The sequence below is a fragment of the Lepidochelys olivacea genome (genome assembly GCF_965140295.1).
Source record: "Lepidochelys olivacea isolate rLepOli2 genome assembly, chromosome: 1".
NCBI lineage: Eukaryota > Metazoa > Chordata > Testudines > Cheloniidae > Lepidochelys > Lepidochelys olivacea.
The window spans coordinates 339,374,000-339,401,919 of record NC_140411.1 but is presented as its reverse complement, the minus strand read 5'-3'; the positions used below and the strand labels follow the sequence as shown (position 1 = coordinate 339,401,919).

Genomic DNA, 27,920 nt, shown 5'->3' with positions numbered 1-27,920 from the left:
CTTTGAAATCCCTCCTGGCCAGGGGAAAGCTCCTCTCACCTGTAAAGGGTTAAGAAGCTAAAGGTAACCTCGCTGGCACCTGACCAAAATGACCAATGAGGAGACAAGATACTTTCAAAAGCTGGGAGGAGGGAGAGAAACAAAGGGTTTGTGTGTCTGTCTGTAGTCGTCTTGGCCGGGGACAGAACAGGAATGGAGTCTTAGAACTTTTAGTAAGTAATCTAGCTAGGTATGTGTTAGATTATGATTTCTTTAAATGGCTGAGAAAAGAATTGTGCTGAATAGAATAACTATTTCTGTCTGTGTATCTTTTTTGTAACTTAAGGTTTTGCCTAGAGGGGTTCTCTATGTTTTTGAATCTAATTACCCTGTAAGATATATACCATCCTGATTTTACAGGGGGAATTTCTTTATTTCTATTTACTTCTATTTTTTATTAAAAGTCTTCTTGTAAAACACTGAATGCTTTTTCATTGTTCTCAGATCCAAGGGTTTGGGTTTGTGGTCACCTATGCAAATTGGTGAGGCTTTTTATCCAACATTTCCCAGGAAAGGGGGGGTGCAAGTGTTGGGAGGATTGTTCATTGTTCTTAAGATCCAAGGGTCTGGGTCTGTAGTCACCTAGGCAAATTGGTGAGGCTTTTTACCAAACCTTGTCCAGGAAGTGGGGTGCAAGGTTTTGGGAAGTATTTTGGGGGGAAGGACGCGTCCAAACAGCTCTTCCCCAGTAACCAGTATTAGTTTGGTGGTGGTAGCGGCCTGTCCAAGGGGTAATATTTTGTACCTTGGGGAAGTTTTGACCTAAGCTGGTAAAGATAAGCTTAGGAGGTTTTTCATGCAGGTCCCCACATCTGCACCCTAGAGTTCAGAGTGGGGGAGGAACCTTGACAGAGGTAGTGCAGGGATGGATGAGGACAGGGGTAGGGGGTGCAGGGACACATGGGGAGGGGGCAGATGTGCCTGACTGAATGGGAGAGGTTAGGGGCCAGCCAGGGTCTGCATAGGGGAGGTTCCTCCACCTCCCTAATAATCCCCCTCCCAAAAAAAAACCCCTTGTTCTGTACTTCCCCTACCCACGTCCAACAGTCCTCCAGGTTCACTCCCAGGCTCTTTCCCAGCAATTACTTCCCTTTCCCTCAGCTCCTCCTGACACCTCCAAGCCTTTGCACTGCTTCTGGGGAGTCCAGGAAACACATTTCTGCAAACGTTGTAGGTTAAGTAAATTATTACTCAAATATCTGCATTAATATGCCTAGTAAGGAATCTCTTTGTCAAAAAACATTTCCTGAATCTTTTTTTTGTCTGTATTGTACATATTTGTTGACAGGTATTTTGAAATAAGTTACCAAAATAATTGAAACGGGCAGGATTATATTGTTATTTTGACAAACAAAATTTGCAGAATTTTAAAATGTTGTGCGCAGAATTCCCCCAGGAGTAATACAATGCACATGGAGAGTTAGGCGCTTGAGGGTACGTCTACACTGCAGTTAAATACTTGTGGTAGGCCCATGTCAGCTGGCTCAGGTTTGCAGGGCTCAGGCTGCAGGACTGCAAAATTGCAGCATAGATGTTTGGAACCTGGACTCTGGGACCTTCCCCCTTTGTGGGTTGCTGGAGCTCAGGCTCCAGCCAAAGCCTGAATGTCTACACTGCAGTTTTACAACCCAGTAGTCCGAGCCCCATAAGCCCAAGTCAGTTGACACAGGTCAGCTACAGATGCTTAATTGCAGTGTAGACATACCCTGGGAAAGGGGCCCCTCAGAAGCCAGCCAGATGAGCAGGGAACCACCTAAGCGAGCCGAGGGCCTGTGATTTTTTTCCCCACACACTCCTAGATGACACAGCTATACTGGCAAAACTTGGTAATGTAGACCAGGCCCTAGTCAACCTGCACTGGACTTGGATGTCATTTACAAGCACGACACTCCCAGGTAAGAGCAGTGGAAACAGCAGCAGCTGTTTCTGAATGGCGACGACCCCCCATGCGGCTGTGCTCTCACACCTTTACTACCTATGCCTATCTGAGGTACTTATACGAGCACCTCACGATCTTTAAAAGACCTATCCCCACATCACCCCTGGGGGAGATGTGCTATTATCCCCATTTTACATAAAGGAACTGAGGCACGAAGGGCTGGATCCTCAAAGATATTTAGGCACCTGACACCACCACGTGGACACTGACAGCTTCAAGGCTGCTGCCTAACCCTATAGGTACCTAAAAATCCCCCAGCCTCTAAGTTTCCACCAGTAAGGTCCTCCAGATGCCTAAATTTCTGCCAGTGGGGATGCACTCAGCCTCTTAAATCCTGTAGTTCAGTGCCTAACTCCTGGGGGGGGAGTCACATAGTAGGCATTCCCCCAGCTGTCTCATCAGTGGGGCCCCATCCAGTGGATGTGCTCTTAGGTGGCCTCAAAACATGTCTAATGGATCAGGTCCTGCACAAAACACAGCTGGAGGAGGTGGTTCTCCCACTTACGTCCAATAGCCTGCGGGTTATAGCACTCCCCGCAGTGGGCAGTTATGTTACACATTCCTCCTCTGATGTGGAGCAGGGATTTGAACTGAAGTTTCTCTTCTCCCACAAGAGTGCCCTAACCCCTGAGCTATGGGGTATCTCAGTCTTGCCTATCGAAGCTTCTTCACTTTGTATACAATGCTTAATCAGTCATTGGGGATGGGGGTTAGAAAGAGAGAGAGAGAAAAATATGACCTTATAGCCCAGCCCAGGGGGCACTCACCTGGGAGTGAGTCATTGCTTCAGTGACTAAGTGTGCTTCATCCCCCCACCGCCGAGATGTGCAGACTGGATTGTGCATACACCATCTCCACAGCATGACTGGGCATGCTCCAGTCCACAGCTGCAGAAGCTGAGCAGGACCAACCCTGCAATTGCTGCTCCCGGCTACTGTAGGTCCAAGAACTGGGGCTGAAAGGAGGGAGGCTGTCTATGCTAGGGGTTCTCAAACTGGGGGTTGGGAGCCCTCAGGGGGTCACAAGGCTATTACAGGGGCAGGGTCACAAGCTGTCAACCTCCACCCCAACCCCGCTTTGCCTCCAGCATTTATAATGGTATTAAATATGTAAAAAACTGTTAATTTATAAGGGGGGGTGGTCACCCTCAGAGGCTTGCTTTGTGAAAGGGGTCACCAGTATAAAAGTTTGAGAACCACTGCTCTATGCTGTATTCTCAGTGCTTCCCCCTGCTGGTGCTGAGGCAATGAGGAGGGGAGAATACAGAGGTGCGGGGAGCTGGGTCTTCAGGCACTGAAGGGAACAGAAATTGGGACAAATTGCTAGGGTGTGAAGGGAACTGTACCAGAGCAATGAAGGAGAGGCCTTTTTCCAGGGGATGATTCTGGTTGGCTCCCATAAGACCAACTAACAGCTCAACAACTTGCTTTGCATAATCCATGGCAGCCCTCCAACACTATTTGCCAAAAAGCATTTTCCCACTGGCTTCATTCTGGTATTGTGTACACAGGGAATGACTGTCTCATTTGCTATTTGGATGACCTATGATCTACATCAGATGGGAGTCACAAGGAAACATGGCACCATCTAACTTTTGGGCAACTAGAAAAATCACTGGGATTCACAAAGTCTGAGTTAGGTGCCTTAGCTCCCTGCACAATGAATGGGGAGAAATAAGCACCTGAGGGTGGGATTCACAGAATGGATACTTGCATGGCACAGGTATGGTTTAGATGATATAACTGCATGTTATCCCTGATGAAGGCTAAATTAGCTTAATGAAATGTGTTTATTGTTGCATCCTATAATACCATGTGCGCGCGCACACACAATTCAAGGCTCTGGCTGGGCCCAATCCAGCTCCCACTGAAGTCAATGAACATTTTGTCATTGTTTCTAACTCTGGTGGTTCACAGGTAGTAGAAAGGCTGAGTTTAGGTTATACAGGTGATCTTAACTGTGTCTTTCCATACTCTTTAAGGAACGTGAAAATGTAATTTTGAATTTGCAGCCAAAACGATTTTTACAGAATCCTGTAACATTCGCTTAAGGGGTTTTTCCTGAAGTGATAAATTTAACTCAAACTTAACTCCATCTTTAAAAAAGGTTTGCTGGCTGGGAATTTGAGAAAATCTGCAGCTCTTCCATGGCCACAGCTCCCTCTGCTGTCAGCTAAGTTACATGCACAAAGCCCTAAAGAATCAAGTATGCTAGTGAATCTTGTCTTTAAGGTGTTCCTGTCAGATGTCATCACAAAGATCCCATGAAGGTAGTTAGAAAAGGCCTGATCCAAAGCCTACTGAAGTCACCAGAAAGACTTCAATTAATTGAAGAGGGCTCCGCGAGAGAAATTCAGTGGGCTTTCCATCAGGCACAAAGATGCCACAGAAAAATGATCTCCAGGTTTTCAGGTTAAGCATATTTTAACTATTTATGGAATAGTTTTAAGGCTACCTGTTAAAAGGATCATGAAATTGACAGGATCATCAATCACCACAACCCACAATCTTTCTGTCATAAGGGTTTTCTATAACATCTGTCACCAGACTAATATGTAAAAATACAATGCGCCCATACTTGGTTTTTGCTCTAGTTTAATCTGTATTTCAAAAACATTTTTATTTTTGAAACAAAACAATGATTTAAAAAACTGCATTTCAAAACACCAGATATTATGCCCCATGATAATTATAATGAGTATCCCCATTCTTCCCATTTTTATTTAATATATTTATTTTCTTTCATTCTGTATAATTTTCTTGCACTGGAGTCAACTACCGAGTCTACCCCTACAGATGCCAGAGTCAAAAGAGGAAACCCCTCCTCTGTTTAAAAATGGGAAAGGATGCAAGTAAGGTTAAAGATAAATTACTCAATCCCACACAACTAGTTTCAAATGAATTCACTGTCCACAGAGATAACCACTGTCACAGTGACTACCACACCACAGTTAAAATTACTTTGCTTCTGATCAGAATATTATGTGTCTTTAAGGGGTAGAGGACATTTTTCTCCAAATTGTGTTCATTTCAATACAGTACATGATAGTTACTGTGAATTTTACACACACACACACACACACACACACACACACTTATTATTTGAAGCATAAGTAAAAAGGAGAGAAGAATTATTTAGGAAGACAGGGAGTAATGGTAGAAAATTAAAGAAGGGGAATATAGGTTAAATATTAGGAAAGACTTCTTGGCAGTGAGATCTATTAGATTCCACAATAGCCTCCCAAAGGAATTGGTAAAAGCACAATCGCTTCAGACATTTAATAAACTGGACAAAGGACTAGAAAATATACAGTCATGCTCCAGCTAAGGTAAAGGGCTAGATGATGCAACTGGTCTTTTCCACCCAGGGTTAGACTCACTATAGCCATGAGTTAGCATAAAAGAGTTACTTTAATAGCAGCCAAAAATTACATCAGGATAGACCTATCTGAATCCAAATTGGTTCTTAAGTAACAGTGTTGAGTATTTAAAGAGCTGATTTGATGGGATTTCTCATCCATTTCATAAGCAGTGGATTTTAAAACAAATGATTTTTAAAATTACAAAAATAGAAGTCTTTACTGTAGTTAACAGGTTAAAAATATGCCAAGTATATATTAGCTAAATTTTGTTAAACTTCAGTACATTCATATTACAATATTTTGTATGACTAATTTGTTGTAAATGAACGTTCGGTGCAATATTTGGATAAATTCTAACAAATGCAATGCAAATTTGTGAGGACCATGGTTTCTGATCAGGGAACACAATACTCAGGTACACATTTTTCTAACTCTGCCATTCAAAAACTGTTCTAAAGATTAGTTCTTTCTCCTTTTACAAGCCGCCCTCGTACCATCCAAGTATCCTAAAAAAAAAAAGAGCAAAGAAAGAAGAGCTTATTAAATAAACCAAGGCACAATGTTTACTTCTGAATAAAGCAGAAGTTATTTTCTCTTACTTACATATTTTAAAAAACACCAAAGTACAGTATCAACAGAATTATTGATCTTCCCTTCAAATCCATAGGCTCTGAACATGTTAATACATTATAATGCAACAAATGGTAAAGTCAAAGAAAAATATTGAAGATCACCAAAAAGATGAATTCATTTGTAAGATTTATATGAATTGCATGATGCATAAAAGGCAATCAAGAAAGGCAGCAACAGGAAAAGATACATAAACAGCACTACACTGAAATTACTGAACCAAAACCAAAAAGCTGTCATTTAAAAATAATGTGCCTGGCTAGCATCATCCTTATATTGCAAACAGAGCAAGCCAGATGACAGGGAAAAATAAACATTCCTTCTCATTGTCTTGTACACATTATATTATGTCTCCTTAATGCATTTTCAATTGCTCCTATCTTCTCTACAATTCAAGAAGCACACTGGATTTCTCAGAGTCCATCTACAGCTGGCAACGAATATTATGTAGGCATGCAATGCTACTATTTATGCACCACACAGAAAGCAGGGAGGGAACAGATTTAAAACAGAATTCAGTGGACGAATATCAACCACAAATAGGAACTTGCACACTTTTCATTGTTTATCGTGATCGCTTTGTGATAGCAAAGAGTCACAGTGGTGCCAACTGACAAGATAGCATGGGGGATGAGCGATGGGCTGAGGCTGAGCACAGAACTGAGCTATTAAGTCAGCTTCAACTGCAGTTCTGATAGCAACTCGCTCTTGCCCTGGGCGAGTCACGCAACCTCTCTACCTCAGCTTCTGTATGGGAATGGAGGGTGCTGCGTGGATTAGTTAGTTCATGCCTGTAAATGCTTTGAAGATTAAAAATAAGTGCTAAGCATTCTTCAGAGAAAGTTTAAAATCTGATTAAAACAGAAAGTATGATGTACTCCTGGGGGAATTCTGTGCCAAAAAATTGCAGAATTTTTATATTTAATTTGTCAAAATAATGCAGTATAATCACCAGTTTCAATTATTTTGGTAATTTATTTAAAACTACAATACAGGAAATAGTCACAATAACTATCCAGTATTTCCTAAACACATGAAAGTTAATTTACGAATACTTGGTAACCCATACCCTGCATTCCAGTTATAATCCTGACTGGCTACTTTGGGAAGTGCTGATTGTCCTGACATGTTACTGACTGCCTGATAAATGTTATTTGCCCTCAGTCTTCTCTTTTTTTTTAAATGGGTAAGTAAAATTGATCCTGAGTTGCAACCAGGGTGACACTGGCACAGGAAAAAAAGCAAGAAAGCACAGAGTCATAGAATATCAGGGGTGGAAGGGACCTCAGGAGGTCATCTAGTCCAACCCCCTGCTCAAAGCAGGACCGATCCCCAACTAAATCATCCCAGCCAGGGCTCTGTGAAGCCTGACCTTAAAAACCTCTAAGGAAGGAGATTCTACCACCTCCCTAGGTAATGCATTCCAGTGTTTCACCACCCTCCTAGTGAAAAAGTTTTTCCTAATATCCAACCTAAACATAGATCTTCCTAGCTGAGGATTCCCTGACGATGTTTACAATAAGGCTCCTTTACACCACTCTGGCAATGTAAAGGAGCCTTAAAACGTTTACATGTGTTTTATGCTCCTGGGGGAATTGAGTAAGAATGGGAACAACTAACTAACAATAGGATCATTAACACCTACGTAGGCAGGCTGCTACATTTCTGCTCTCTCTCAGGGGACAGAGCCTGCCTCAAGCCCAAAAGCCCTATTCCTCCATGCCGGATGCGTGAGAGGGACAGAGTCCGTCTCACTTGCACACACAACCCCACCCCCTGGCACTGATTAATGTTTTCCCACACACGCCCAGTGCACACACATCCCCACGCCCTGCCATTACACCTCTGCCGGCCGCTCCAGGCGCTCAAACAGATGCGCCTGGTTTGCCAGGGAAGGGGCACATGTCACCTGCAGATTTTGTTGCTTCCCCATTTTTCTGTGGGGAAGCAAAGAAATCTGCGGATCATATGAATTCTGTGCCTGCGCAGTGGTGCAGAATTCCCCCAGGAGTAACGGTGAAATGCACAGAGCTAATTTAGATGTAAAGTGTTATCAATGTAAGCAAGCAAACTGTAGAAAATGCTCATTTAAACAAGCAACAGTGCTTACATTAACACTCAAAATATCAGTGTATAACTAGCAATGCAGGAGTCATAGGCAAAGCAGACTTATGTTTTGCTGATAAATATATTTAAAAATCTGTCCTTAGATACTTCGGGGCCTAAAGATGCAGAAAGGCACCTAGTGAGATTTTTAAAAGCACCTTTCTGCCTAAGTCCCATTGATTTCTAATAGGAGTTAGCAGCTTTTGAAAAGTCCACTAGGTGCCTAAATATATTTATTTTAAATCTAACCTCCAGATACTATATTGATTGGTGGTTGAAAAATGCAGTAGATCTGAGTTTGGAAGATTAGGTGGCACCAAAACCCAAGTGACAGTTGGATTTAACCCCCTCCAGTTGTCACCCCACTGTAGAAACCAGATTTTTATGCTGCGGATTTGAGAAGAATTTGCTGCATTCATTATTTTTGGAATGGATCAGAGCACAAAAGGAACACCTCCCATGCATCCACTCCCTCAAAACGCCACAAGTTTAAGTGATTACTACTGGATTATATTAAAATGAGTCAATGTTTACTGTTAGGATATAGATATTCAGGCCTGTCTGTAAAGGCCTATACTCTAAGAATTTAGGTGTATTCTTATCACTTGGCTAGTGATACAGGTATAAAAGAAAGAATCAAAATCACTGTCTGCTGGTGTAAGAGCCTTCTCTTACTGTGACAGTCTGAGGCCCTGTTCTTAGGCTAAGGCCTTTGGCTAAGCAGCAGAGGCAGCCATAAGCTGGGAAGCAAACAGTCACATCCTCACATTCCAAACTAGTCACACTGAAATAAGGTGCTATTCGGCTGTTAGGAATACAATCCTGTCCTGATAGTTCCTATCACCTCCAGAGAAAGGGAAGTGCCTAGAAAATGTAAAAGGAAACTTAGTTTGATAGCATCCTGTCTGGCAAGAACTCACTTATCAATAGCTGGGATGTGAAATCCTCACTTCTGTATTGTTTTGTCATTATAGTTCCCACTTTACTGTTGTTTGTCTGTATAATCTCTGTCTGGTTTTGTGATTGTTCCTGTCTGCTGTATAATTAATTTTGCTGGGTGTAAACTAATTAAGGTGGTGGGATATAATTGGTTACATAATCATGTTACAATATGTTAGGATTGGTTAGTTAAATTTCAGGAAAATGATTGGTTAAGGTATAGCTAAGCAGAACTCAAGTTTTACTATGTAATCTGTAGTCAATCAGGAAGTGACTGGGTGTGGGTGGGCATGGGCATGTGGGTGAGGGAAATGGGAGCAGGGAATGGGGGTAAGAAAATTGGAATCATGTTTTGCTAAAGGGGGAAATGGGAACAGGGAATGGGAGTAAGGAAGTTGGAATCATGTTTGGCTAAGGGTAGGAATGGGAACAGGGACACAGGTCTAAGGCTCTGTGGTGTCAGAGCTGGGAAGGAGGACACTAAGGAAACTGGAATCATGTTTGCTGGAAGTTCACCCCAATAAACATCGAATTGTTTGCACCTTTGGACTTCGGGTATTGTTCATGCGAGAAGGACCAAGGAAGTAAGTGGGTGAAGGAACTAAGCTCCCTAACATTTACCATCAGATATATGGGTATAGGTACTGATTTCAAACAGGAGTCGCACCCATTATCTAAAGACAGAATTTTGCCCTAATCCTATAATCATGCCCTAATCTTCTTATTGTTCTGAACATAGTAGCATTCAGCCTATTGCTAACGAGTACAAAAAAATTGCATCTGCAAATTAGGAGGGCAAGTACCTTCCAGCTGCTAATGTCCATTCTGTGCAGTCCACATGTAACTGAGAAAAACTTTTAAGTTTATTTTTAGATATTCACCCACACCATTAATCTTAGAAGGAAGAGTGTGGCTAGCAATATGAAACCTGTATCCACACTGCCATATACTGGGTCATCTCATCAGCACTATCCCTATCATCTCCCAAGGTAGCTCTGCCATTCCACACAAAACAGTTAAACCAGTTAAAGAGAGGTGCTTTAATGAAAGGCGTGATGAAGAACAACTAAATCTGCCAGCCACCATAACAACTGTCTTCCAAAGAAAATCAAGATTTTTTTTCCCCTCAGATAAGTATCTGCTTAGACCCAGGATCAGTCCTACATAAACCCACAGTGTTATATATGATCGGATGGGTTGATGCAATTAAAATTGCTTATGAATTTAATTATAAAAAGCACAAACTCTCACAAGCAGCAGTAAAGAGATACTTATAAAAGTAAAATGTAACTAACCTTTTGCTGTGTAAATAGGGTTAGTGTGAAATATACTGTTGCAGGACACTTAAGCTTACCTTCAGCGTGATAGGCGTGCTCACACCATATTTTCTTTGTGCAATTCCTACAACTTCTTTCTCAATGTTTTCTTGACTAGTGCCCTTGACATCAATATAGTGGCAACCTGCACTAGCATAGTGACAAGATATCGCCTGCATGAAGAAAGTCAGGAATAAATCACAATATAGCTGTTGAGTCAAGAATTGTTGATCAGTGACATGTATTAACACGCCACTATCTTAAATGCAAATATCACCACTGTAACCAAATTTGAATATTTTCTGTTTCTCATGCTTTTGGAAATGTTCACTTGGAAAAAATTTTGCCACTGATTCACACAGAAAACTTGCACAATAACGTAAGCTTAATGAATCACTTTCTCCATCTTCTCCTCGCTCATATGGTGAGATCAAAGCACCCATTTTATGATATCACACATGATAAAGACAGGACTATGATTTCTCTGAAAGTTTAAGTAGAAGGAAAGCTGGACTGGGGGGGAGGGGGAGAGAAAAGACAAACAAGGAAAACACAAAGCACACTGGCAAAGTGAACTGCTTTTTTCCATATAGTTACGCAATCTTGTGTGTTGATCTCATCAGATCTCAAACTTAAACAGAATTGTGTTGGATGGGTACTTGGATAAGAGACCTCCAAGGAAAACCCAAGTTTCTATGCTGCTGATGGAATTGGAGTAGTGATAGTTTTATGCTCTATGTAAGTTCAAACTTTTCTCTCTCACCCCAACAGAAGTTGGTTCAATAAAAGATACTGCTTCACTCACCATCTCTATTATTATGGGATCAACACAGCTATAACATTGCATATTACTCTTCCTTCTTATTTAGCCCTGTAGGAGGCTACTGGAAGGTGTTAAACAAGAATCCTCATAACACTCTAGGTTTTTATAAAAAACAAATAATTTATAACTATTGCTCCATTTTACTAAAATGGAAGTCAATGGGCCTGATTCTCAGCTAGTGTACATCAGCACAATCCCACTGTCTTTAGTATAGCTATGCTGATGTACACAAGACGAGAATCTAGTACAAGGAGACTACTACCACCAAGTCCAGCAGTGAGAGATGCACGATCAGGCCCCTCTTTGTAAGTTCTTTGTCTGATTCTACTCTCAGTTAGGCCTTGTCTACACTACAGGGGTAAGTCGACCTCAGCTTAAGGTAGCTGGGAGTTGACGTAGGTCAGGTCGACTTACTGCAGCGTCTACACCGCACTGGGTCTACAGGAGACGCTCTCCCATCGACTTTGGTACTCCACTGGAATGAGGAGAGAGCGCTCTGTTGTTGATTTAGCGGGTCTTCACTAGACCCACTAAATCAACCCCCGGTGCATTGATCCCTGGTAAGCATCGACATGCCCTTAGAGTGGAGTGCAGTGTAACTCCATTTACTTTTTCTGTAAAGTGCTATGCCATGTATACAGGTAATTCATAATTAAATTATGTTGTTAATAATCAGATTACAGTGGCCTCTGGTGCTCAGAAAAGACAATGACAAATTTCATTCACAGCTAGTCAGAACAGAGGAAGAGACCTTGTGCAGAAGCAAAAAACAAGAATCCAAAACTGTCCAACATGTTTAAGGTCCGATTAAGGAATGCACATGCTTAAACACTTCCCTGAGTCAGAGCTGCAACATACACCTACCAAGAAATCTAACTCAGGGTTATATAATTTTTCCAAAACTAATTATCCAAGATCAAGTATCATTACATCAAAATTACATCAGAAATCTATAAAACCAAAACAAAAAATAAGATTACAAAAATCTATTTCATATGCAAGAGACTATAAAGTCTCCATAAATTTGGAGGGAGTCTTAAGTGTTATGCAATCTGTTTTAAAACATGTTCAATGGCTGTAACTTGAAATGGTTTCCTACCTTCCGGAAGCCTTGAGTTCTGTTCATTCCAGAGCCATGAATCAACAAGGGATGGAAGAATACTGTGTCTCCCTTCTCCATAACAAGGTGAACCCTGGGAAGGTTTTTGTTGTAATCACGCACCCCATGGTACATCTTGTTAACACCACCCTAAAAACACAGAATTTACATCATGGGATAATTATTAAAACTACTGTCTTAATGTAGACAAAAATCTGCACTGTTCAGCTTTCTTTCAGCTAACAATCCAAAGTATGCAATATGCCTGCCTAAGAGTCTGCCTATTCGCCTTTGAGTCTTCTCACCCCTAAAAGCCCAAATCTAGCTCAGCTGCTAAGGGTATGTCTGCACTGCATTTAAAAACCCATGGCTGGCCCATGCCAGCTGACTTGGGCCCCAGAGGCTCGGCCTAACGGGCTGCTTCACTGTGGTGTAGACATCTGAGCTTGGGCTGGAGGCCAGGCTCTAAGACCCTGCAAGGTGGGAGAGTCCCAGCCCAAGTCAGAACATCTACACCACAATTAAACAGCCATGGCTTTTTAATTGCAATGTAGACATAGCCGATGAGTCAGAATGTACCTGCTGCTTTTCAGATTCCAATATCCTAATCTGAATTCCTTGAAAAAAAACAAACAAGATTCTAGTCTTACATGACATTCACTTTGCACTTTCTTAATTTGCTTTCTTTTGAGCTATAAGCAACATACTAGTCCCTCTGAAATGTTCACTTCATACAACTATATTTGGTTCCATATTGTTTTGTTTTCTGCTTTAAAAGAACAGACTGGAATGAGCGGTCAGTGTGATGGAAAAGGCTCGTACATGCGCACAGTGTGTGTCTGAAATGTAACAATGCACCATGTAATTCAGAGTTCCTGACCCACCACAGAGAACTCTGGTGGATTTGTGTTCAAGTTTCCAAAAAGGGCATTGATCCAGAAATGAATGATGTCCAGTACTAGAGTCTTATACTAAGGTAAGGACACTGTTGTTAAGGGAGCACTCTCCCAGATTTCAAAGGCTATGACTTTGGTTTGAATAGAAGCCATGAAAAATTCCAGCCAAAGGATAGCGTGTGCGCACAACAGGAAAAGTCTGCTAAAGTTCATTTGGTCTCTTTTTATTTATACTAAATGAGAAAACAACTTTTTGCTTTGAGAAAATGTTCTATTCAAGAACATTACTCAGATAAGAAAAAAAGCTTAATTTTCAAACTTCAGCTTGTACATCACCCTAATGAGAGATGCACACTGCTAAGATATAAAAATATTACATGCATATGAAATAGATGTGTGGTCCTGTCATAAATATAAAGGGAAGGGTAAACCCCTTTGAAATCCCTCCTGGCCAGGGGAAAGCTCCTCTCACCTGTAAAGGGTTAAGAAGCTAAAGGTAACCTCGCTGGCACCTGACCAAAATGACCAATGAGGAGACCAGATACTTTCAAAAGCTGGGAGGAGGGAGAGAAACAAAGGGTCCGTGTGTCTGTCTATATGCTGTTTTCTGCCGGGGATAGACCAGGAATGGAGTCTTAGAACTTTTAGTAAGTAATCTAGCTAGGTATGTGTTAGATTATGATTTCTTTAAATGGCTGAGAAAAGAATTGTGCTGAATAGAATAACTATTTCTGTCTGTGTATCTTTTTTGTAACTTAAGGTTTTGCCTAGAGGGGTTCTCTATGTTTTTGAATCTAATTACCCTGTAAGATATCTACCATCCTGATTGTACAGGGGGGATTTCTTTATTTCTATTTACTTCTATTTTTATTAGAAGTCTTCTTGTAAGAAAACTGAATGCTTTTTCATTGTTCTCAGATCCAAGGGTTTGGGACTGTGGTCACCTATGCAAATTGGTGAGGCTTTTTACCAAACCTTGTCCAGGAACTGGGGTGCAAGGTTTTGGGAAGTATTTTGGGGGGGAAAGACGTGTCCAAACAGCTCTTCCCCAGTAACCAGTATTAGTTTGGTGGTAGTAGTGGCAAGGACAAAGGGTGGAATATTTTGTACCTTGGGGAAGTTTTGACCTAAGCTGGTAAAGATAAGCTTAGGAGGTTTTTCATGCAGGTCCCCGCATCTGTACCCTAGAGTTCAGAGTGGGGGAGGAACCTTGACAGGTCCCAATTGCCTGAGGAAGATAAACATGTACTTACAGAGCCTTTTAGGCCCTAGATTCTTTTGTATATGCTAGACAAGGTGGGTGAGGTAATATACTTTATTGGATCAACTTCTGTTGGTGAGAGAAACAAGCTTTTGAGCTTACACTGCTCTGTGTAAGCTCGAAAGCTTGTCTCTTCCACCAGCAGAAGTTGGTCCAATAAAGTATATTACCTCACCCACCTTCTCTCTCTAATATCCTGGGAGCAAACACTGCATCCGTATCTGCTAAACAGCGTGTCATAAATATAAAGGGAAGGGTAACCACTTGTCTGTATACAGTGCTATAAAATCCCTCCTGGCCAGAGGCAAAACCCTTTCACCTGTAAAGGGTTATGCTAAGATAACCTCACTGGCACCTGACCCAAAATGACCAATAAGGGGACAAGATACTTTCATATCTGGAGGGGGGGGGGGAACAAAGGGGTGTGTGTCTGTTTGATGCTTTTGACGGGAACAGATCAGGAATGCAGCCTTACAACTCCTGTAAAGTTAGTAAGTAATCTAGCTAGAACATGCATTAAATTTTCTTTTGTTTAATGGTTAGTAAAATAAACTGTGTCTTTTTGTAGCATAAGGTTTTGCCTAGAGGGATTCTCTCTGTTTTTAATCTGATTACCCTGTAAGGTATTTACCATCCTGATTTTACAGAGGTGATTCTTTTACTTTTTCTTTAATTAAAATTCTTCTTTTAACAACCTGATTGATTTTTCATTGTTCTTAAGATCCAAGGGTTCAGGTCTGTGTTCACCTGTACCAACTGGTGAGGATTCTTATCGAGCCTTCCCCAGGAAAGGGGGTGTAGGGCTTGGGGGAAGACATCTCCAAGTGGGCTCTTTCCCTGTTCTTTGTTTAAAACGCTTGGCAGCATATGGTTCAAGGCCAAGGCAAAATTTGTACCTTGGGGAAGAAGTTTTTAACCTAAGCTGGTACAAATAAGCTCAGGGGGTCTTTCATGCAGGTCCCCACATCTGTACCCTAGAGTTCAGAGTGGGGAAGGAACCTTGACACAGCTTGACAGAGGTTAATGGTCTGTCCAGACGTTGTGACAATGGAGTGCTGGGGAGAATATCCTCAACCCTCCAGATGTAGCTGCATAGCTCATATGTGGCCAAACTCCTCTCTATCCCCAGGGACAGAATCTCTGACACTAACACACCTAAATACCATGAAACATCATCAGGGAGTCACTAAGCAATCACAATGCCTTCTAAATACTTGCATATGGGTAGGCTCCTTCCATTGCTCTACTGTTTGCTGAACTGACCTTGGATAGGTCAGCCTAGTGAACAGCTGGCTTGTGCAGCTGCATACGGTTCATGTGAAGCACACATATTACAATCATTACTACTTTGATTGCAGAAGCACCCACAACAAGCTAGCACTTTCCAGATACAGAGGAAGTCAGTCCCTGCCCGAGTAAGCATACACTGTCATGAGGTTAGACGTGGAAAAACTTCAAAACCTTTTCATGTCTCTGACCAAGAAAAAGAATATTCATAATTGCCTTGTAAAACTTGACTAACTTTCACCAACTCTGTTGTGAGCCAAAAAACAAATCCCCTCGCCTCCCCCAACTCCAAAATGCATACTGCATTAATCCCACATGCAGATCTACCTCCCAATCAGGGTAATCGTGTTGCTTCAGGGAACCCTTGTGTGTTCCTGGCAAAACAACCAAGCAGCCATTGCTGCGATCTATCCGCTCCATGGCAGTCCAGGCACACACAATGTGATCTGCAGGCCGGAATGGAAAGTAGTGCAAATCCTGATGCATGGGATGGCGAGAGCTCTTCTTGCCTGGAATAAAAAGAGAAGAGTCTGAATCAGAAAAAAAAAATTAAATGGTTTTAAACTAAACAGAGATTCAGATTTTAAACTGAACACTGTTCAATTTCACTGAGGGGACAGGGCATGCTGCAAGAATTAGTCTTGCTCTGCATTTGAACATGTATTTAGGGGGCATCAGAACACTGAAATCCATTGCATTTCCAACAGGGTATTCTGCCTTTGCTGCTTATTAATTCTATTAACTTCTTTTAAATTGTAGTTTGTGCTGTTTAAATAATATTCCACATGGACCAAGGCTATCTCCTACTATGTTTCTAAACTCATTTTGTAGCTCTTCTGTATTTTTTAACTGGGGTGCGAGGGTTGATGGTATGCATGAACTAAGTATTTTAATCTTTTGACATAAATCAATGTCTGCTGAAAATACAAAGCAAGATCATTGTGAATAATAAAAGTAGCATATAGCTGAATATGAAACCATCAATGTATCCAGAATAAGAGTATCTTTAGAAACCATTACTTCATCTAAAGTATTACAAACCTCACTATCTCATACGTTTTAATGCCAAGATTTTCAAAAACAGGAGCCAAAAGTTGGACTTCTAAATCCATATTTTGGCACTTAAATAAATGTCCAGATTAAAAAGTTCGAGCACCCAACAGCTTCCACTGAGGCGAGTATCTACATGTCCAAACTAAATTTGACATATCTAAACTCTCAGTCCAAAGAGAGTATGTCGTATAGATGAAGGACACTCTTCCTCTATTCTGTTCTATTGAGGTCAATGAGAGCTGCTGAGTACTCAGTGCTGTTGAAAGCCAGGCTTCTAAGGGCTCGATCCTACAAATAGCCATGCATTCACCACATGAGACTACTGACATGCTTAAAGTTAGGCATGTGTACATTGCTGAATTGGAGCCTAACAGCCAGAAAACAAAACAGCCTACTTTATTTTCTTTGTCAAAATGAATTTTATTCAATTTTCAAAATAGGGCAACATTTTTAATGTCTTAGAAATTGTTTGTTCTGTGAGGTTTCTTTGTTTTTTAAACTAGACCATGTCCCCTTTATACAAAATCATATTCCTTATTCTTCCTCACACAAGTGCCCCTTACCAGAATCTGGAGGTTTATTTATCAACATCGTGTGCATGGCCATGATGTTTGGCCCTGTGAAGCACTCAACGTATTTTAGGATCTAAGGTGAAGAATATATATTAGAAAAAAAGTTAGATGTTTATGCTGCAATATATATATATATATTACAATCAAACCAAAACTGATCACCATATCATGCAGGCCAAGTATACACTACAAACTTTTTCCCGCATAACTATGTTGGTCAGGAATATGATGAGGTGTGCTTTATGATCGACATAGCTGAGAAAGAGAGAAGAGTGTTGGAATAATATGTAAAAGAGTTTTGCCACTATAAAATTGCATCTACACTAGGAACACTTTGCTGAGTCTGGCATACCAGTATAGCTATACCAGCAAAGCATTCCTAGTGTAGACCTAGCTGCAGTGTCTGCTGCTATGGGAGTGGCTAAGAAAAAGCGAACTCACATATACCTGACTAGAGCAATGACAGAAGAACTATAACATTCTGCGCATTTATCTGTTCTTTTCCAAATTAGTCAGCAAGATAAATGTCCTTCAGAAGCAACATTTTCTGGTTTTAGGTTGCTATGTGCAATACAATCTGATTACAAAGAGAAGATTTATTTATATAGCAACTGTACTTCAAGCAGACTAATTTATTTTCCAAAAATTACTTCCATACTCCATCATCCATTGCCACGGACATACATGTGAGAGGAATGTGAGGAACAGCAAAAAACCTTCACAAGAATTCCTTCAAGCTATTTGAACATCAACATAAGCTTTCTAAACTGTACAATGCCTTAAATTAAGCTGCATCTAAATATCTAAACATGAAAATTCATTTGGTTATTCCGAGAACTCACACAGATTCCTCTTGTTGTTTTAAGAAAAATTATAGGAAGTGATTTCATTTAGTTTTCATGGGCAATTACTTAAAACATACACCAGGGTTTTCCCTTTTTACCTGAGGCATGGTACAATATCTGAAGAGCTCTTCATCTTCCTGAAAATCCTGTACTTTAGTAACTGCTTTTTGATCCAGAACAAACTCCGATTTAGCAATGGCCACATCCCTCATTATGATTAAACCAGGCACCTGTACCTCCTTTTTACAGATCTTTGCAAACTGATTTCTAGAAAACACAGTTAAAAACCATTTCAAAACACATTCTACCATTTTACTATACCAAAACATTTTGTTTCAATGAAGCAATAAGTTATTTGTTAATAAAATGCTTCCATTTTAGGAGAACCCAAGTTCATACTGTTTCAAAAAGCCTCACAGCATTACTAAATATCAATATGATTGAGTCTAGCCAAACAGCTGTTCTGTACCTGAAACGCTCAATGTCTTCACCAGAAACCAGGTTTTTAATGAGCAGGTAACCATTTTCATCATAAAAGTGCCTCTGCTCTGGAGTTAAAAGGTTATTGTCCAGGGTGTAACTACAAAGATAAACAAGAGAAATTATACAAGTACACATTGAGTGGCGGGGGAGAAACAGAAGACTAAACAAAAAGCAATCTGATGAGAATTTTCTCAGCAGTGACCTGAAAGGAAGAGTACGAAGTTAACAGAATTTATTTAATTTTCTTCTGTCAACAATTATCTGCAGACTCTCAGTAGTTAATGTAGATTAGAACAAGCCGCAAAAAAAACAAACAAAAAAAAAACAAACACCCCACACACATTGGTCTTACAATCTGCTCTGTGAACATCAAATAGTCAGAAAAAATAATTTAAAATGGAGAGAATTATTCTCTCAACATGAAGTTTTTATCTCCAGTAGAAAAAATAATTCCTACTGTAATTTTTACTATGAGTTAATATTTGTATACAACTCCAGAGATGTCCATGACAATTTATATTGAATACATAGAAATGGCCCAGCCCTCAGAAATTTGCAGTTTTGGGTGGAACAACATGATGAGCTGTAGGGTAAGATGCACACAATATGCCAGAAGGAGATGTGTAGAGGAAATAAGCTCTTTCACAAGATACACCTGTACTGTAATCCTGTTGAGTACATCCAATGCATTATATGATTCTTCAGCACAATTGTTTTTCCTATTTGTAAATGTAACATATTTTGAGGCAAAAATTATACCTTGTCAAAAGGTGGGAGTGAAAAGGTAGTGTCTGATCTTCAATATTCTTACTCATAGAACCAGTACTTATGTAAACAGACCCTTGAAGTCAAACTATTCACATTTTCAAGATCAAGCTCTAAGTTACTTTATTAAGCCAAATGAAACAGCTCAGAAAGTGTCCTTGCAAGATTTGAAACTATATGAGGACTTCTAATCAACATGTGAATTTTAGAAAACATGGAAATAAGAATGATTATATACAGATGAAAATATCTTCAAATTTAATAGAAGATAGTAAAATGTCACTTACTGAAACTCCACTGGGTGTTTAACAGAAGCAATTTGTGCTGAAGTAGGAAATGCTGTCTACAGTATAAATTAAGGCAAATAATAAAGTACAGTAACTTGAGTATCAGATCTAAAGTTTCAGAGTAGCAGCCGTGTTAGTCTGTATTCGCAAAAAGAAAAGGAGTACTTGTGGCACCTTAGAGGCTAACCAATTTATTTGAGCATAAGCTTTCGTGAGCTACAGCTCACTTCATCGGATGCATTCAGTGGAAAAAAGTTGGTTTGGAATTCCAGACTCTCATACTTTGTTGTAATCCAGGTTCAATCATTAAAAATGTATTTTGCTTTGGATTGTTGTCCATTTTTTCCCTAGAATCCACTCCCCCTTCTGTACTTTGCTGCAAGACTGTCTACTCAAAATAGAGATTACCAAGGGCCTGATCCTGCATATGCTAAAGTAAATGCAAAACTCCCAACAGGAGCCAGATCAGCATCTTAGAGCCCCATCCTGAGGTGCTCAACATCCTCAGCTCCCAATGACTTAAATGAGATGAGGGGGTCTTAGCACTCCACACGATAGGGCCCTCTATGAGCATCCAATGAAGATTAATTAAGGTGAAGTAAATTTGTGATATTTTAACAAGTTTAGCTTTAATTAGTTAAGATAATACTTTGTGATGTATAGTTTAACCTGTAAAACAAGCCTCACATACTACCGAATGAGATACTACAGCTTCATTTCTGCTTATCGGACCACTGCTGAGAGACAGATCATTATATTTTTGTGCATACAGTGAAGTATGGATTTGGGAAGGTCTGCTGTACCTTGGTTAGGTATTTTAATGTCTCAGGGAGCCATTTATGTGCTCAAAATTATTTATCATGATGGTGCAACTATCTATGAACTGAAATACCAAGAGAAGAACAAATCTTAGGTAATTTCAACCTTATGTGTGGCTTTGACAATCCCGTAAAAGACTAATGCAAATAAACCCCAAACCATACCAATTCTAGACCCTGCACATAAACTTCTCAAATACAAAATCAAATGGAACAGAACAAAGAAGCTACAAACGGTATGTTCATCTTTAATTTGAACAACAGGACCAGGTACATAATACCTTTTTCTCCCCACTTCCCTTCAGGAATATTTTATTCATGGAAAATGCATATGTTAAACTGAATAAACAAATATCTAACACTATAGACTTCAATATTTTTTGTTTGAATCTCTGATAATTGATACCTTCATAAAACCTTCTCATTCCTAGTTTCCCCAAGTGCTCTTCACTGAGAGCAACTTCCTTTAGGTTGCCTAACACTTCCCATTGTTATAAAAAAATCCTTGGAGCTTTGTTTTGGAAGCTTTAACACCTCCATTGTGTGAAGCGGGATTTAGAAATCTGCCAGGGGAAAAGCAAGAGAAGCACCTCTTCTGAAATTCCATTCAGATTAAGCAAAATTATGAACTGTTAAAAATCATCATTTCCCCTTTTCTTGTGGAAGGGATTCAGGAAAATGCTGGCAGCATGTCAAAATAATAACTGAACACAAACAGTCTACAGCCCTGGGCCCACACCACACTATCACCAAAAGAGCAGCACATGCCTTACCTGGAGTAGCTGTTGCAGCAGGGGATGACACGGGCCAGGCTGTCCCTCCCCCACAATCACACTCTCCAGACCAAGCACAAGGCATAAGCATCTGATCCTTCTCTTCACGATCACCTCATGGGGCAGTTCAACCTAGCAAGTGGGTACAGGGCTGGGCTACCCCTAGTAACCATCTCAAATGCTGGATATGGCCCCAGCAGCCCATCCCTACCTCTGAAGGCACCACATGAGGCAGGAGCCCCCCACCTCCTGGGATGGGAAGTCAGATGAGGAGAAAGAGTCAGAACAAGTACGTCTACCTTAAAGGGAAGATGGACTGCAATGGTCTTGTCCTGTTTCTAGAGCTACAGGACTAACAAGTGGTAGATTTCTATGCCACAGCGACAGGTTTCAGAGTAACAGCCGTGTTAGTCTGTATTTGCAAAAAGAAAAGGAATACTTGTGGCACCTTAGAGACTAACCAATTTATTTGAGCATAAGCTTTTGGATGCATCCGATGAAGTGAGCTGTAGCTCACGAAAGCTTATGCTCAAATAAATTGGTTATGCCACAGCGCTGACAGTTCAGGCCTCAAACCCTGCTAATAATGCATGATGGGTTTGGGGGGAGGCGCGGGGCACAGTGGCACAAGAGTTCCAGTTGGACACACGAATTTCTTTTTACTTTTTTCCTTTAATAAAAAAACACCAATGAAATTAGACAAAAAAAGCCTGCATTTGAAGAATGTTATCTGGGTTGCAGAGATGAGCACTCATAAGTTAGAAAAGGCAAATTTAGGCTTCCCCATGCAACCTTACTTCTGCTCCCTTATGTAGTATCATTATGATGCAGTGAATTATATGATTCACATTTTTCCATAGAACCCCTGCCTCAGTCAGTGCAAAGGTTGGACACACAAGCGGACAGAATTAAAGTTGCATGGGCAGTAGTAAGTGGGCATTTCCTAAATAAAATTTTTTGTATACAATATTGTACTCCAGCTTCTTAATTCAGGTGCCCATGAGAACTCTTCTCATGGATCGTCTCTATCCTTGAAAACCTCACTCTGGACACCACCAGGGAAAGTTCAAGGATCACAGTTTGAGAACCACTGTGCTATATAAAACCATTTAGGCACATAGAATGCAACATTCAGTGGGAATTTATCCAGGAGTTTGCCTCTCTACGATGAGAAAAAAATGAAGTGGGATTAATTTTAAACAAACACACCTGGACAGGACCTGAGTTTCACACCCTTTTTTTGGGGGGTGGGAGGAGGAGTGGGGGAAGAGACAGCACCTCCTGCAGCATTTACTCAGAAAAAGCTCAGACGGAAAAGTGTCACCTTCTAAATCACTAACACCACTTTATGCAGCACCTGCATTTTTCATAGTTGTCTCTGATCCAAGTGCTGACAAAGACCAGCCTTGCTTAGCTTATAAAATTTGGCAAGACCAGAGCCTGAAGTGCTTTGGCACCAGGAGTACAAACTAAAGGATTATTACACAAAAAAAGACACATGTATACATTTGCATGTCCACCAATACCAGCTCAGAATTAGGTTAGATGGTCTCAGGGCTATCTGAATCTTTCATAACCCTGGAGATGTATGATGTCACTATAGAGAGGCTTTGCCATCTTGAAGGGAATAAAAAAAGAATAATGAAGAGTCCTTGTGGCACCTTAGAGACTAACCAATTTATTTGGGCATAAGCTTTCGTGGGTTAGAACCCACTTCATCAGATGCATGGAATGAAAACACAGGAGCAGGTATAAATAAATGAAAGGATGGGGGTTGCTTTACCAAGTGTAATTTGCAAACTGGATACCATCACATTAGGCCTGAATAGAGACTGGGAGTGGTTGGGTCATTACAAAACCTAAACTTAATTTCCCCCTACTGTTACTCACACCTTCAGGTCAACTGTCTGTAATGGCCCTCTCTCTTACCACTTCAAAAGAGATTTTTCCTCCTTTGGTATCCTGCTGTTAATTGATTTCTCTCATTAGACTGACCTCACACTTGGTAAAGCAACCCCCATCCTTTCATGTATTTATACCTGCTCCTGTGTTTTCATTCCATGCATCTGATGAAATGGGTTCTAACCTACAAGAAAGCTTATGCCCAAATAAATTTGTTAGTTTCTAACACAAGGACTCCTCCTTATTTTTGCTGATACAGACTAACACTGCTATCACTCTGAAAAAAGAGAATGCCATTTTCTACAATGAGAAGCAACCTTTTAACCATGTTCAAATCCTCCACAGAAGTTTAAGATGGAAAAGAATTGCACACACAGCCACTCCCATCCTATTTATTTTCATTAGCCTCAACTTCCCCCACCTGTTCATCTATCTAATTCACCTGCTGGGTCATATCTTTTAGATTTTAAACTCTCTGGGGCAGACTGCCATTTGTTATATTTCTGTACAATGCCCAGCACAATAGTACTCAAACCTGATTGAGTCCTCTAGGTGACGCTAAAATATGTAAAATATAATAAAAATAATAATGGAAAATACCTACAGCATTAGGTCACCCCATCTATACTCAGCAGATGCAAAACTGTTCCCTACAGTATGTTTGCATGTCTAGTTTTAGACCTTTCATCAGGAATTTGTTCCTTTCTCACTCTCAGAAAGTTTCTTCTGATATGCAGCTTAAATTTCCCATTCTTAATTTAATCAAATTTTTCATATGCCATCCTAAGTAATTACTATCTACCCTTGGTATTTAGAACCTTCAGATATTTGTAGACTTCTGACCTTCTCTATCACTATCTTTTCACCAGATTATTACTCAAAAGTATGCTTCTGACCTCCCAACTTTTGCTGTGAATTTAACTGCACATTATAGCCAAACTACAGCAAAAACAAAGTATTTGACAATCGCTGAGTTACATGACTCTTCTGTACCTCAATTTCCATACTTGTAAAATAGAGACTACTTAATAGCCTTCATGCAGTCCTTTGAGACAGTAAGTTGAAAGGTAGTACATACAAAAAAAAAAAACCACTATAAAAGCTCTCTCTTATCCCATTTCTGCTCTATACCTTCTGTTTTTCAACCTTCTAAGTGTCCCATTCACCTCCTGTGAACTTTTAAAATGTTTTTAAAGGAAGTTTTCAGTAGTATAGAACATACATAACCTATAAGCTTTTGTGTTTGTTTCCACATGCTGAGCTCATATATCTCAGCATGGTCTAAGATTCACCATGAAATTTGAATACCACAGAATTTAGCCCCCCACAAACTCTTGGAAATATAGGAGAAAGCTTAACATGTACAAGCCTCTTTCTTCCCCAGACTTGTGTGCATAAACTAGCATATATGTGAGCAAATCAGGTAGCTGTACACAAAAAAAGGAACTCCTTTACATGGCTATCCAATTTTTGTGCACAGATAGGTGCAAAGCACCTTTGAAAATCTGACCTTTCATGTCTAGCATTTAAAAAACAATTCCAATTCAATTTCAAACCCATTTCAAACGGGGGAACACACCAAGGAACAGTAAGGCTGCAGTGTGCCCCTTAGGAAAGCATAACAGGAACAAAGGCCAACAGCAGCTACAGGACTGGAGTTTCAGGAAGAAAGCACAGGGAAGGGAGTGTAGGAGGAAGGTAACGAGCACCCCGCTCCCTGTAAAATACTCTCTGAAGCAACAAGCAACTGCTGAGAGATGATTGCAAGGGGTAAGGGCAAAGGTACCAGCCTGCAGTGGGTGGCAGAATCACTGCTATTTACCCAGCCCCTCAGCATGCTCAGCACTGTACATAGAAAGAGACATGATCCGCACCCAGCAGTCTAATACAATCACAGGGCAAAACAGTGACAATGTCTGTAGGGACACACACACAAGGGGAGGCAGCCCGGGCTGAAGAGGGGGTGGGGGGGCAGGGAAGGGAAGGGGGGAGGCAGCCCGCGCTGAAGAGGGGTTGGGGGGGGAAGGGAAGGCAGCCCGGATGGGGGGGGACGGGAAGAGGGGGTAGGGGGAAGGGAAGGAGGAGGCAGCCCGCGCTGAAGAGGGGTTGGGGGGGGAAGGGAAGGGGGGAGGCAGCCCGGGCTGAAGAGGGGGGGCAGGGAAGGGAAGGAGGGAGGCAGCCCGCGCTGAAGAGGGGTTGGGGGGGAAGGGAAGGAGGGAGGCAGCCCGGATGGGGGGGGACGGGAAGAGGGGGTAGGGAAGGAGGAGGCAGCCCGCGCTGAAGAGGGGGTGGGGGGGGCAGGGAAGGGAAGGGGGGAGGCAGCCCGCGCTGAAGAGGGGGTGGGGGAGGGAAGGGAAGGGGGGAGGCAGCCCGGATGGGGGGGGACGGGAAGAGGGGGTAGGGGGAAGGGAAGGAGGAGGCAGCCCGCGCTGAAGAGGGGGTGGGGGAGGGAAGGGAAGGGGGGAGGCAGCCCGGATGGGGGGGGGACGGGAAGAGGGGGTAGGGGGAAGGGAAGGAGGAGGCAGCCCGCGCTGAAGAGGGGTTGGGGGGGAAGGGAAGGGGCAGGCAGCCCGATGGAGGGGGGGACGGAAGAGGGGAGGCAGCCCAGAGTCCCCCCCCCCGAGACACCCCTCCTCCGGGGGCGCGGAGTCCATGAGGGGCGAAGGGAGTAACGGGGCAGCCGAGGCTGCCTGGGCCAGGGCCCGCTCTGCCGCTGCCCCCCGCGGCTCCCCACCCCGCAGCCCGGCTCGGGAAGGATACGAGGGCGGCTGCGCCGGTCCGGGGGCAGAGGTGCCGTAGGATGGTGCCCAGCCGGGCTGCGGACGCGGCCTCCTGCATGACGCCGGCGGCCGGAGCGGGGACGAGGACAGGAGCCGACCGGGACACAAGCCAACCCTCGGAGCGCTCCTCCGCGCGGGGCGGGGCGGGGCGGATCCGGGCCCCGCCCACAGAGGGGCGTGGCCCAGCCCGAGCCTCACACACCAGCTCTTCCCTCAAGGGTAGCGTTACTTACTGTCCGAGCCCGGCGGGGCCGATGGCTGTTCCTGCGCATGCGTGTGCGATCAGCCCATGCTCACTAAGGTCTACTGAAGCCGCTGCCCTCAGTCTGCCTGCCCGCCCTTACTTGTCTCCTTGCTCTGGGGGAGGAAGGGTGGGCGGAGCTTATGCAGAGGCCAGGTTGTGTGTGGGGGAGGAGTCCAGACAGGTGAGGGGAGGGGCAGATGGGCAGAATCAGGGTGAGGATGGAGGAGGCTGGGGTTAGGGACGGGGGAGATGAGCTGCCAGACAGCGGCAGCAGGATCAAAATTATCACCCTTGGGTGAGCCAACTGCAGGGGTGGCCATATAGGGTGCGGAGACAGCGGGGTGGTTGAAACAGCTCCGCACCCCTTCCACGAGGCTGTTCTTAAAGCAGGCTGTAGCCCACGAATGCCCATCGACAGCTGCTTCGCTGGGTCGGAAATGATGTTTCACACCCACCACCCTGGAACGGTTCATAAATATCACACATGGTTTTGGTGTTAAAGTAATTCCTTGTCAGTTTACATAGGCGTAACATGTAGGGTGACCAGACAGCAAATGTGAAATGTATTACCCTCCACCGCCTGGGACAGGGGGTGGGAGGTAATAGGAGCATATATAAGAAAAAGGCCCAAAAATCAGGAATGTCCCTATAAAATCGGGACATCTGGTCACCCTAGTAAGAGGTCTGCCTATAGCCTCACAGCAGCTTGCAAATTTGTCTTATCTGCCGTTCTGATTGCCTGAATGGTACTCCATTTCCTGTAAGCCATGGCAAATGTAGTTTCACTCCATTTATTTAAAAATGGTATTTTTATGACTCATTGTCCTTAGAATACTATCATTTATCTTTGCAGTGTTGTTGTAGCCGTGTTGGTCCCAGGATATTAGAAGGACAAGATGGGTGAGGCAATAACTTTTATTGGACCAACTTCTGTTGGTGAGAGAGAGACAAGCTTTCAAGCTTACACAGAGTTTCTTCCAGTCAGGGAAAAGGTACTCAGAGTGTCAGCTAACTAGGAGGTGGAACAGGTAGTTTAGCAAAAGTAATTAACACATATTCTAAGGGACCATTCAAACTGAAGTGGCCCGTTCATCCCTTCAGTCATAGATCAAAATAGGGGGGTTCATGGATTACAGATTGTAGTAATAAACTATAAATTCAGAATCTTTATTTAGACCATGATTTTTAGTGCCTAGCAAAGTTATGAATTTCAGCTCCCAGGCTCATCTTTTGAAGGTGTTGTGCAGGTTTCCTTTGAGGATAAGGACTGAGAGATAAGATATGCCGTGCTTGTTTTGTAACAAGCGTTCTTCGACAGGTGTTATGTGTTTGTCTATCATTTTTCTGTGTGAGTTCATTCAAGAGTGTAGTGATTGTTTGGTTTCACCCACCCATAACTGTTATTGGGGCATTTAGTGAACTGGATGAGGTACACCACAGGTGACAGACATGTGAAGGACCATGGATTTTGAAAGGTGTGTTTTGGGGGGTATTGATCATTGCAGCAGTGGGGATAAATCTGGAGGTTTTGTGTCAGTTATTCTGGCAGGGTCTGGTGCCACTTTGAGTTGGTGGATCCTGGTCTACGGGAAGTTTGCTTCTGATGATGAGCTCTGTAAGACTGGGAGGTTGTTTTAAGGCCAGAACAGGGGTTTCACGAAAGATTTCTTTCATGACGTGGTCCCCATCAAATATGGGTTGT

The 27,920-nt window shown here is 42.2% G+C and overlaps 1 protein-coding gene across 1 annotated transcript; it reads right to left on the bottom strand.

The window, feature by feature from the left end:
- Positions 1-4,555: 4,555 nt before the first annotated feature.
- PHYH (phytanoyl-CoA 2-hydroxylase) lies at positions 4,556-26,143 on the bottom strand. The gene is made up of 9 exons (XM_084617404.1): positions 25,955-26,143; positions 19,702-19,757; positions 18,636-18,746; positions 18,265-18,433; positions 17,313-17,394; positions 16,024-16,205; positions 12,253-12,402; positions 10,369-10,503; positions 4,556-5,845 (listed from the first exon to the last, which is right to left on the bottom strand). Exons 1-9 carry the CDS (start codon positions 26,030-26,032, stop codon positions 5,792-5,794), a joined length of 1,017 nt encoding a protein of 338 aa, XP_084473530.1. The 5' UTR covers positions 26,033-26,143; the 3' UTR covers positions 4,556-5,791.
- Positions 26,144-27,920: the final 1,777 nt, after the last annotated feature.